At 38.4% G+C, this 13089-nt stretch overlaps 1 protein-coding gene and 1 long non-coding RNA gene across 7 annotated transcripts in view; one reads left to right on the forward strand and one right to left on the reverse strand.

The window, feature by feature from the left end:
- Window positions 1-13089, reverse strand: part of LOC142046591 (uncharacterized) — a 374791-nt gene that overhangs the window by 354771 nt on the left and 6931 nt on the right. The window lies entirely within an intron of this gene.
- KIF25 (kinesin family member 25) overlaps window positions 1-13089 on the forward strand; it is an 80407-nt gene that overhangs the window by 5755 nt on the left and 61563 nt on the right. For 5 of the 6 annotated variants that reach the window (XM_075064115.1, XM_032781060.2, XM_032781097.2 and 2 more), the window contains exons 3-4: window positions 9338-9460; window positions 11285-11423. In XM_075064115.1, coding sequence (XP_074920216.1) covers window positions 9338-9460; window positions 11285-11423 — 262 coding nt within the window. Of the gene's footprint in view, window positions 1-6388; window positions 6480-9337; window positions 9461-11284; window positions 11424-13089 lie in introns of all 6 variants that reach the window. The other variant, XM_075064116.1, reaches the window with a different exon arrangement.

Genomic DNA, 13089 nt, shown 5'->3' on the forward strand with positions numbered 1-13089 from the left:
CTAGGCAAAATTTTCACATTTTCTTTAATTGCAGGTGCAAATCAGGTAGTCAGAAGTGCATATACTAGAATACTTGCCTGTAATTTCATGCCTTCAAAAATGAACTGAGGGAGTAAACATGCATACCAAATTTGAGCACTTTCACACTGAATTACCTTATTTCTTCTTGCAGCTGAACTGGACATGCAAAATGTAGGTGCAAATTTTGGGGGTGCAGTTAACACCCGCAAAAAGGAGGCCACTCTTTTTTCAAATATTTGGCCGTAAATAGGTTTCAGGAACCTGCATTTTATAATTAATGGGCTTGTCAAAGATGCTGTATTCAGTGTCTTCATGAAATTTGTCTACATACATGTCTTGTGTTGGAGGGAGTAAAACAAAATGTCATATAAGCAGTTGGAAAAGCCTAGCTATGGCTAAACTAACCCACTTTCTTTCATGATACCGCTGATCAGAAAGGGACTATTTCTGGAGGAATTATTGAAATAATGAACAGTCTTCATAAATAATATTTTGCCTCTTCAAATCTGGGTCTCTAGAGATTAAAAGAAATTTGAGCAGTTGTTCGTTGTGCAAGACCAGGACTGGCTGTGTGGATTAGAGGTAATAATGACTGTCAGTTGAGAAGTTCTAATCCAGGCTGAGTCATTAAATCGCTGTGTGACCTCAGGAAAGCCACTTGCCCTCACTGTGTCTTGGTTAATTCTGCTGGATGAAATTGGGTTTAATTAAAAAAATAAGAAGTCCTGACTGCAAGCCAGATGGTGCATCTGAGCTAACTCTTGCTGGGTACACAAAAGAATACTGTACTTTATTTCAGCGAAATATATTTCTATTGTCTTTTGTAGCATTTTAGTGAAGGTATTCTTAGGAATTTGAAATGCCCTTTTGTTCTCAAGCATACAATATGGAGACCATTCTGGATAGTAAGATGCATCAGAGGGAAGAATGTGTCTTGTAAACAAGATACCCTCCTCCAGAGCCAAAGCCAGTATGAGGACTTGTCTACATGGTGTTTAGTCTGCACCAGAGAGTTTTATATTTTAGTTTGCACTAGTGTGTCATGTATTAACTGGCCCATGTGCCCTTGCTGGCTCACACTGGAAGTTCACTGGTGTGCATTTAATGCAGTCCTGTTTTGAACAGTTCTATATTAACGTGCACTGGGGAACTTTTAGTGTGTGCCAGCAGAGTCTACGTGGGTCAGTTAGTGCAGGACACGCTAACAGAGACTAAAATTTACAGTCCTCTTTTGTGGACTAAAGCATTATGTAGATAAGACTAAGTTTTTCAATATTCTGCCTGTAGGGCTAATCAAGCAGGCAGTCTGTAACAGATCTAGTCATTGCTGCTAGAAAAATCCGTTGCAGAGTTTCACTTGTTAACTGCCAAATATACTGTGTGGCTGGAGCAGATAAAGATATATGGGAAGCACCCTGAATGCACCACAAGGAGGAGGAATCATTGGCAAATGGTTCCTGACAATCAAAATATCTTTTTACTTAACAGAAATGCAAGTACAAAGCTATGTGTAGAAAATCATAATACAATCTGTGATCATGGGTGGTTTCAGCATTTTCATGATAAACTTCAGATCCTTTCCTCCTCGTAGAGTGGAGGGAAGGGACCACTGTTTCGGTCTTACAACCTTGAATATCGTTCCCATTTTTTCCCACTTACCTTTTTCTTCCCCTAATACAAAAGCTCCCAGTAGTGCTGGTGCAAATATTTAAACCCTCATGGAAATTTTCAGGGAAAATGAAGATTTGAGGTTTTCATGGAAATTTTCTGTGGGAAATTTTGAGTTTTCAGTGGTTTTGGCTGAAAACGACCAGATTTTTGCCAAAAATGGAAGTTGCAGCTTGTTTTTTGTCCCCGTTCTCCCCTGTGGGGCAGGATCGCCAGCTGGACTACAGCTCCCATGATGCATCAGAGTCTCCCTTTTTTGGTGAGTGGAAGCTGTGCAATGTGGAGTCCCTATTGTGGTGCATTATGGGAGAGCAATGCCCATTTTTACCCAAGGTCTTTTGAGGAAAAAAGGAAAATTTCTGCAGAAAGCAGACACTTTTCATGAAAAACGTTGTTTTACTGTAAAAGCAGCAAAGAGTCCTGTGGCACCTTATAGACTAACAGATGTATTGGAGCATGAGCTTTCGTGAGTGATTACCCACTTCGTCGGATGCATTCGTCATGCATCTGACAAAGTGGCTATTCACCCATGAAAGCTCATGGTCCAATACGTCTGTTAGTCTGTAAGGTGCCACAGGACTCTTTGCTGCTTTTACGGATCCAGACTAACATGCCTACCCCTCTGATAGTTGTTTTACTGAAACACCAGCCCTACCCCATGTCACTTTTACTCTTTGACTGGACTCTTAAGAAACCATCAGTGCCGCTCCTTTGAGTTAAACGTTGGCCTGTCCAGTGCACTGGCCCAGAGGCATAAAGGGGTGCAAGCACCCTTGTGCCAGCTGTCTCACCGGCAGCAGCATGGGAGGAGAAGTGGGCTTTGCAAAGTGGCTATGGAGCCTCTTTTGCTCAGGTGGTTGGGTTGGGGGTATAGTGACACTAGCCAGCATGGAGGAACTTCTACATCGGATATAGATTTGGTGAAGCTTGGTCCCTCCTGGGAGCAGTGGGATAACCAGGAGGGAGGTTGTGGCTTCTGAGCCACAGGACTGTCTACACACTAACTTGTGCTGGGTTTAAATAAGCAGGTTTAGTTAAACCATGGACCCTTGTGTGACAAACTGGGACTGTTCTTAATGTTTGCTCTGAACACTGTGTTGGTGCCTCAGTGTCCCCTAGGCAGTTCTTAAGTATCTTGGTGGTGGGATAAGGGTGTGTGATTGCTACAGAGGAAGGGGCCAGTGCCCCTAAATGCCGGGCACTCTGCCTCCTAGCAACTGATGGCCTGGGCCCCTCCTCTGCAAAGGTGCCAGCTGAAAGTGTTGGAGACAAAGGGATCAGGTGACCTCCTGGCCCGGGAAAGGAGCTGAGCAGAGAGGAGGGGCTGGAGGGAGGTTAGTCTGGAGCTACCTGGGGATAAGGAGTGAAGTGCAGACCTAGGGGTCTGGCTCACTGCCCCCCGAAATGGACCCGGCCGAGGGGTCTGGTTCGCTGTATCTACAAGCTCTGTTTTAGACCCTGTTCCTGTCATCGAATAAACCTCTGTTTTGCTGGCTGAGAGTCACGTCTGACTGCAAAGTGGGGGTGCAGAACCCTGTGGCTTCCCCAGGACCCCGCCTGGGTGGGCTCGCTGTGGGAAGCCCACGGAGGGGCAGAGGATGCTGAATGTTCCAAGGAGAGACCCAGGAGGTGAAGACGTGTGAGCTTCTTGCCCTGAACAAGTCTGCTCCGAGGGAGAGGAGGCTCCCCAGAGTCCTGCCTGGCTTTGTGGGGAGCAGTTCCAGAGCATCGCCTGGGGACTCCGTGACACCTTGTGAGTGAACACACTTATGTCATCTTAAACCTGTTTGTATTGGTTTCTTTTGCTCCACAAATAAATTGATACAAACCAGATTTAAATCACTTTAAGGGTATCTACATTCACAGCACATTGATTCAATTGGCTTGGCTAAAAATCACACAGTATGCTGCCCTTTATCTACCCCTTACTTAGGACTTGGTGGTGATGGGGGACTTCAACTACCCAAACATCTGTTGCGAAAATAACACAGCAGGGCACAGAATATCCAATAAATTCCTGGAATTATTGGAGACAATTTTTTATTTCAGAAGGTGGCGAAAACCACTGGAGGAGAAGTTAGATTTTATTTTGACAAATAGGGAGGAACTGGCTGAGAATTTGAAAGTGGAAGGCATCTTGGGTGAAAGTGATCATGAAATGATAGAGTTCGTGATTCTAAGGATAGTAGAAGGGAAAACAGCACAATAAAGAATATGGTTTTCAAGAAGGCAGACTTTAGCAAACTCTAGGAGTTGGTAGGTAAGATCCCTTGGGAAGCAAGTCTTAGGGGAAAAAGAGTTCAAGAGAGTTGACAGTTTTTCAAAGAGACTTTATTAAGGGCACAAGAGTAAATTATCCCACTGTGTAGGAAAGATAGGAAGTATGTCAAGAGACCACCCTGACTTAACCAGGAGATTTTCAATGATCTGAAACTCAAAAAAGAATCCTACAAAAAATGGAAACTAGGTCAAATTACAAAGGATAAATATAAACAAATAATACAAGTATCGAGGGGCAAAATTAGAAAAGCCAGTGCACAAAACGAGGTTGAACTAGCTAAAGACATAAAGGGTAATAAGAAAACATTTTACAAATACATTAGAAGCAAGAGGAAGACCAAGGAGAGAGTAGGCCCCTACTGAACGAGGGGAAGAAACAATAACGAAAAATGTGAAAACGGCAGAAGTGCTACGTGATTTTTTTTTCTGTTTGTTTCAGTTTTTATCAAAAAGTTTAATAGCAATTGGATGTCTAACATAGTGAATGCCAGTAAAAATGAAGGTACGATCAGAGGCTAAAATAGGGAAAGAACAAATTAAAAATTACTTAGACAAGTTAGATGTTTTAAGTCAACAGGGCCTGATAAAATATATCATAGATTACTCAAGGAACTGACTGAAGAGATATCTGAGCCATTAGAAATTATCTTCAAAAAGTCATGGAAGACAGGAGATATTCCAGAGGACTGGAAAAAGGCAAATACCATGCCAATCTATAAAAGGGTGAATAAGGACAACCTAGGGAATTACAGACCAGTCAACTTAACTTCAGTACCAGGAAAGATAATAGAGCAAATAATTAAGCAATTAATTTGCAGACAACTAGAAGATAATAAGGTAGTAAGTAGCCGTCAGCATGGATTTGTCAAGAACAAATCATGTCAAAGCAACCTAATAGCTTTCCTTGACAGAGTAACAAACCTTGTGGATAGGAGCGAAGCATACATATGTTATATCTTGACTTCAGTAAGATTTTTGATACTGTCTCCCATGACCTTCTCATAAACAAACTCGGGAAATGCAACCTAGATGGAGCTACTATAAGGTGGGTACATAAAGGGTTGGAAAACCATTCCCAGAGAATAGTTATCAGTGGTTCACAGTCAAGCTGGAAAGACATTTCAAGTGAGGTCCTGCAGAGATCAGTTCTGGATCTGGTTCTGCTCAATATCTTCATCAATGGCGTAGATAAAGGCAAAAGGGTACATTTATAAAGTTTGCGGACGATACCAGGCTGGGAGAGGTTGCAAATGATCTGGATAAACTGGAGAAATGATTTGAAGTAAATAGGATGAACACAAAATAAAGACAAATGCAAAGTACTCCACTTAGGAAGGACTAATCAGTTGCACACACACAAAATAGGAAATGGCTGCCTAGGAAGGAATATTGCGGAAAGGGATCTGGGGGTCATAGTGGATCTCAAGCAAAATATGAGTGAACAGTGTAACACTGTTGCAAAAAAAGCAAACATCATTCTGGGCTATATTAACGGGAGTGTTATAAGCAAGACACAAAAAGTAATTCTTCCCCTCTACTCTCCACTGATTAGGCCTCAACTGGAGTATAGTTTCCAGTTCTGGATGCCATATTTCAGGAAAGAGGTGGACAAATTGGGGAAAGTCCAGAGAAGAAAAACAAAAATGATTGGGTCATGTTTTCTAGACCTTTATGAGGGAATACTGAAAAAAATGGGCTTGTTTAGTCTGGAGAAGAGAGACTGACTGAGGGAGGGCACATGATAATGGCTTTCAAGTATATAAAAGGTTATTACAAGGAGGAGGGAGAAAAAATGTTCTCTTTAACTTCTGAGGACAGGACAAGAAGCAATGGGCTTAAATTGCAGCAAGGACAGTTCAGGTTAGATATTAGGAAAAACTTCCTAATTGTCAGTGGTTATGCACTGGAATAAATTGCCTAGGAAGGCTGTGGAATCTCTGTCATTGTAGATTTTTAAGAGCAGGTTAGACAAACACCTTTCAGAGATGGGCTAGATAATACTTAGTCCTGCCATGAGTGCAGGGGACTGGGTAGACCTCTCAAGGTCCCTTCCAGTCCTATGATTCCATGAAAAAGCCACAATTTAGTCCTCTGCATTTTTTCTTACTCAATTGTGTTTTTAATAACCTTACTATTTTGCCAGCATTGCACTGGAGGGGTCATTTTTGAATAGCAAAGAAAACTGAATTCTCTTCCACTAAAAAACCAAACAAAATAAAAATGTCTTCTAAATGTTCCTTATTTTTGCTTGAACCATATACGAGGAGGGATAAACTCAGATAGAAAAAATATTTTAAAATATTAGTTCTTTACTAGTATTGTTCTTAATATCTTAAATTATTAAAACTGAAAATTTAAAAACTGTGTATTACTTGATTTTATTACTCCATGCAGTTTGCTTTTGTTTGCCTCCTACTAGGACCCTGATCCTGCAGTTACTTCCATGAGGACACCTAGATCTGCAAGCATGAATCTATTGGGGCCACGTTTTGGACAATGCAAGTAAACTGGTCAGTTTCTCTTCTATTTGTAGTCTGTTTTACTTTCAGCTTCTCCTGGGCTAACACAATCCTACAAATTCTGGGTGGCAAACACTTCAGAGGAATAATAAATCCAAAGAGGAAACTATTTGCATAGAAAAGGTCATGGGAGTATTGATAATAAAGGTAAAACCTGAAAGTGAAATTGAATAGAAGCTGACTTTAAAGAAAAAGTGAAACTGACCAAACTATTTTTATTGTCCAGGGTGAGAAAAATAGAAAAAATAAAACAAGCAGAATTAATAGCAAAAATTTAAATTAAATGTTTAAAATGCTCTTAATTTTAATAACCTCAAACATTCTGAATCACATAGCCCCAAATCCTGCAAAGACTTATTCATGTACTTCATTTTGCACGAGTAGTCCCATTTACTTCAGTAGGACTATATATGTGCAGTAAGTGAAGCACATGCATAAGCATTTGCAAAAATGGCACCTAAGAGATTTGAATCCTAGGAGTCCTCTTATAAAATAGACGAAAAGAAAAAATGCCATGTGATCAGTATATAGGAGCTGTCACAATTTCTGGCTAATCAAGTCTATAATAAAAAATACGAATTTATAAAATGCCTTCTGTGCATCCCATAGACAGTCATGCAGCTTTCATTCTACTGTATTTCTAGTGTCAGGTAGCCTTTTTCAAAAAGTTCTGACCTGCTGTACTTTAAATAGCGCTTAAAGACTGGATGACTTTTCAAATCAAAAAACCTTGTGAGTATCCTTTTAAATATTAACATAGAAAGATTTGTGCTAAGATATGGAGGAATGAAGATTTTCTCATGGGGCATTTCTAAGATGGAGTTTTATATTTACCTGCATCTTTTGAGCACTCTCAAAAGAAGAGTCAACCCTTCAAAATGCAGGAGAATCTTTTTCTGCCTCCTATATTACTTGTTGTTCCCTATTGTTTACATGTAAAAAGAGTAATTGATTACAGTGATTTGAGAGTACTAGTAAAGGTGAAAAATTAGGTGATCTTCTGTTCCAGCAGTTGTTAAACTGTGATACCTGGAGTCCTTAGAGAGGGGGGAAAGCTGGATCCAGATTCTCAAAGGTATTTAGGCACCTAACATCCATTGGAATTAGACACCTTAATACCTTTGAGGATTTGGGCTGTTAGTTCTTTTTCTCCTCCTTGTTGCCAGTTATTAAATTTAATTAAAATAAGATTTTTTTAAAATATTAAATATTTTAAAATATTAAATATTTGTGCAAGCGATTGTAGCTGCTCCAGGGATGTTATGTGTTTGGGTGGATCCTCCTATTTCATTATTGCAATCCTGAATAGGAGGGGTTCTGCTCTGGAAGACAATTTTTCTATTGATATGTAGTCCATACTATGAAAAAGTTTTGAGAACCTCACCCTGCTTGGATAAGAACAAGATTTTTTTGGAGAGCATAATCATTCTTATTTATGTTTTTGTTTTGTTTTGACAACAGAAGTTCACTGAGCATCATGTAGCTCTTGTTGTCTTCCATGTGTCAGTTGTAATTGAATCTTTGGTTCTACCATAACTGTCATGGCAAATTAACCAAATTAAATCAATCCACTGTCTCATTGGTTTTAGTTCTATATTGTCACTAGAAGTGGTGTTATTGCATTCTATCCCGCTATCTTAATTTAAACAACTGGGAACTGCAGCCACAACTCATTTATAGATTGAATTAACTGGAAAGCAAGTTCCATGGTAGATACAAGTACACTTTAGAAATAAGAAAGAAGGGTACAAATACTAGTTAAGAATTGACAGGTGTCAACAGGTTATGGGGGGGAATTGGAATAAGACATGTTAGCTAGCTTTAGTGGTGCCAAGAATGCCTGTAAACAAGGGTGATGACTGAAAAGTGCTTGTTTTTTTATATTATGCGGGATATTGCTCTGCAGAATTTCACAAGTTCTCTGCATAGATTTCATTTTCTGGTGATCTTCAATATAAGAAAGGTTGTAGTTTCAGTTCAGTTACAAAATCCATTTTTTCCCTTCTATCTTTTCGATTAAGTTTACACTTTCAGATTTTCAATATTAATTTTTCTATACATCCTAAAAAAAATTGGTTTGGCCACTTTAAACTGAGGGCCTATTGTACCACTGTATTATTTGATGTTTACACAAATGTCACTGATTTCAGTGGAGTTCTGCTGCTGTAAAATTGGAGTACCACAATGGTAAGTCAAGGTCTGAATATTTAGTTAAATTGCTTCAATAAAAATGAAAATCCAAGGGAAATATAGTCCAATATAAAACACAACTGAAATAATAATAGGAAGGTGTTTATAGTGACATAAGCCTGGCAGTTCAGAGAGTAGGCTGAAACACCTTCTTTAACCTATTCCATTGTGCCTATGGACTTCAGAACATATTGTATGATTTTTAATGTCATCTGCTAATTGACAAACCCTACAATAATTAGCCCTCTTGTTTGGGATTAGAAAAGAAGAGCATTACAGCCTTCACTCCCATTTTTTAGTTTTAGTTTTATTTGGTTAAGGTCTTTAATATTTCATTTTCGTAGTTTGAAGGAAAACTATTGTAAAATATGGTGACTTGTATTAACTTTTTTTCCCCATAAAGTTGATGAAGCATTGTCTTTTCATCCATAATGGATAAAAAATAATCTTTGGTTATTTTTTTAAAGTATGGTTTTCACAGACTGATCTTCTTTCACTACTGCAAATACGGACTATACTGTATTAAGAGATGGCATTTGGGTTCCTGTGTTCTATTCCCTGGCTGGTGCTAATGTAGAAATCTCCTATGTTAGACCAAAACATACACTTACAAAGTTGTGAATCTTCAAAGTGACATTCTTCAATTTTTTTTTTAACAGTGTCGAGGGATGATTGGAGGAGACACTAATGAAGTGGCACAGCTTAGCTTTGTTCATGACAAGCAACAGAACTTGTGTAGAAGCACGAGCTCTGTTATAATCCAGGTTTATGGAGCAATAAAGGTAAAGAATCTTAGTAATAATGCAGAGATAGTGTACTGAAGCAGTCGTAAAATATGTTAAAAAAGAGACAGTCCATTCTAAGTATGTTAATAATTTCTGAAAGATAGCCTGATCCTAAAAACCTCTGCATGTGACACTCCCATCAACTTCATCAGCAGTTTGCCATGTGATGAGCTTGTGGGAATGAACCCATGAGCAGTCTATTTATATTTTATTGGTCAGTGTATGTTTGTTTTACAGGAGCTAAAACATTTTCAAGGCAATGAAAACACCAGAGCTGTCCACCCAATTATATTAAAATGTGTTATACCTCTATTAAAAGATACTGGCTGCAAACAGGCCGTAAAGCTGTGGATTTCTCTCAAGGACACTTGCAGATGTCAGCTTTTTTAGAGGAACATGAGTCTCTTAGTTGATGCCTAAAATCTGTATAAAAGGAGTGCATCTGAACTGTCTTTAAAGGAGAAATAACAGAAAAGAGGAATGTGGTGTTTAATAAATGAAGTGTGCTAATCTCATTAGAATGACCCTTCATAGAAAATCTTGTAATACTATTTTAAATTTTAGGTTAGATAGAATGGCAGAGCTGATTGGGATGCAATACATTTGGACTGTGATGGCTTTCTATCAACAAGGAGATAAATGTGTTACAAGAGGCAAAAGCTCTCCGGATACAATTCTAAATTACCTGTATTCCTAGAACTGTCACTGAAAAACACTGCTTTTTGTACCCTGTTGTGTTCTGTAGCTTTTTGAAGGTAAAGCTGCAGCAGATTTTTTTTTAACTTTCAGTACAATTTATTGTCTTACCATTAAAAAGTAGTCACATAATTAATTCACAGTGAAAGGCTGACTATGTAGTACAAGTAATATCAAAGTGCCACAGAGTAATGCTCAGCACTTTGTCATCTTCAAAGGGCCTTAGAAAGTGTTAACCATCACAACGCCGCTGTGAGGTAAATCATTATTAATCCCATTTTACAGATTGGTTAAGTGCCTTGTCCAGGAGCCTAGAAGGAGATCTCCTGGCCCTTAGCTCCTACAGTCAGACCACACTTCTCCCTTGCATTTCATTTATTTTTACTTATTTCAATTTTTAACTCTTAAGATGCTTTGGGTTCTCTTACACCTATTGAATATTCACATAATATACATTGTATTAATGTATTCTAATAATAAAAACCATTGTATCCCACACTGTAAAGGAACTAGATTTTTGTAAAATGCGTCTTCTTTCATATCAGAAGTAGTGGCAAATTCTAGAAAAGTTTGAGGATGAGCTAGTAGCTACTGAACAAAGTATATAAAATGTGCGAAGTAAGAATAAAGTATTTGTATTTAAAATTACTTGTATATGTGATTCATAAGCATGTACATCACACACTGTTAAAGTGTCTTGGTTTTAGTTAACAAAATAAAAAAAACAGCAAAGAGTCCTGTGACACCACCCACGAAAGCTCATGCTCCAATACATCTGTTAGTCTACAAGGTGCCACAGGACTCTCTGCTACTTTTACAGATCCAGACTAATACAAGGCTACCCCTCTGAAAATAAAAAAAGATACTTTGTGCCACATTTAGGGCCTGATGCAGTGATGGTCTCAGCACTTGCTATGAAATTTTCTGCAGAAGTCAGTTGGAAATTAGATGACTCAGCATTTTACAAGATCAGTCTTTAAATAAACCAATTCATTATGTGAAATATAAATGTTGTCCTTGGTTGTGATACCTGACAATAATTATTTGCATTAGGGATATTTTATCAGTTCTCCGACTGCTATTTTTACATCTCTTTTAAGATGCTGTTTTCTGCTTATTGCATAGAGACTTAAGCGAGACCTGAAGAATCTCCATTCATTTGCTATTGAGCTTTCAAGAGACTTTCAACATCAATGCAAGAATTCTCTTTACCAAGTTTTGACTGCTGTCCAAAGGATCCAGCTGCAGAATGAAGCTATGCAAAGTAAGGCTCCCCGCATTATGTTTCATTGTAACATTGATATTACATTTCTTTCATGTGTTTTGTTTGGTTCTGACACAGGTGTCACTTAAATTTTGGTTTGTTTTTTTTTCATTTAGGCTTCTAGATGGTGGGCTTTCCTTAAGCAGGTACTACCAAAAATATGTATGTAATCAAATATTTTCACAGGGCAGCATACCTGACAATAGTTTGGACTGATTTTTTTGTGCTGATTGCAGCTTCTGTTAGACTGTCCAGTTGGCCCAGTTCTAACATTTTAATGTCAAAATGTCAGGCTTGTTATCTTGATTATTTTGGAATAGTAAAATAAAAAATGTGTTACCTTAGCTGAAACTTTGTACTTTTGACTGCACCAGGAAAAATCTCAGGAGAGTACAGCCTTCTCAGAATAATGTCAGAAAATAGGGCAAACTGGATTTTTAATTTTTTTCCTATGTTTTAGGGGAAAATATACTTCTTAATTAGAAAACAGACACACACAGAGTACTGTGTAAAATTACACTATAAAGATTGTTTTCAAAACTCAGTGTGATGTTTGACTTGCAGAACATGTATAAATGCAAAGCAGGTACTTGTGTGCACAAGACTCACCAAGGCTTTGATGCTGCAATTGGACACTCATTCTGGACTCCTGCACATGTTCAGAACTCATTGACTTCAGTGGGACCCCACACAGGCATGTGAGTCTGTGCTAGCAGATCTGATGGCAGGATTGGGGGACAGAGTTTTTAAAATATAACCCTCAAGATCTGATTTAATTTATCCAAAGTGCAGGAATAAAAAGTAAAAACTGAAGTTTGTGGGCCACTCAGCAACTCGCAATACTATCCCCAGGTATTGCAATACATGAGAAACAATTGTCCATTTTTATGCTGCAAAAATCCATTATGTCTGGGGCTTATTTGATTCCAGGAGGATTATTCATGTAATGGTAGCAATCAGAATGCACAGAGGCATGTGTGTGCTGGATCAGTCCCAATGAACGTTTGCTTATTAGTCAGACAGATGGATTAAACAAAGACTATGTACTCTGCATGGGTTTAGAATGCTCCACTGCCAAGATGAAGAAAACAATTAAACAGACCAACTTTGACACGGTAGTGGAGAGCAAAGTAGAAAATTGAACCAAGATTAAGCTGAATGCTCCAATTTATCAGGCTCTGTGGGGCAGTTATCCCATAAACAAATACAGTGTTGTAAACTAGTTTTTAAAGTATTCTTTATAGGTCCCACAAAGGCCTTAGTCCTGTTCTAGTCTTGCTGTCGATATCCTTTAAAACACATCAATCTGTGATGTCGCAGCTAAGGGAAACGTCAACACATATCAAAATAGCATGTTGGTACTTGGGTGAAGTCTCTGTGTTCTTAACCTATATTTTTCAGCTCATTATTGTAATTTATTAATTATAATATTATGTACCTGGAACTATAAAATATTAATGTTCTGAATTAGGTCACAGTCTTGCATTGGAATCTATTTGAGTGCAGCCACTGATTTCAGTGGAGTTGTGTGTGAGTGCAGCAGTTCCACCCATGTGGATCGCAATGCAGGATTGGGACCTTATGTAATGTGACATTTACAAGGATGTCAAGAAGTGGTGAGCTATTAACTCATGGGAAATGTTTTCAGGTGTAACACTTACATAAA

The sequence above is a fragment of the Chelonoidis abingdonii genome, chromosome 3, assembly GCF_003597395.2.
Source record: "Chelonoidis abingdonii isolate Lonesome George chromosome 3, CheloAbing_2.0, whole genome shotgun sequence".
Classification (NCBI taxonomy): domain Eukaryota; kingdom Metazoa; phylum Chordata; order Testudines; family Testudinidae; genus Chelonoidis; species Chelonoidis abingdonii.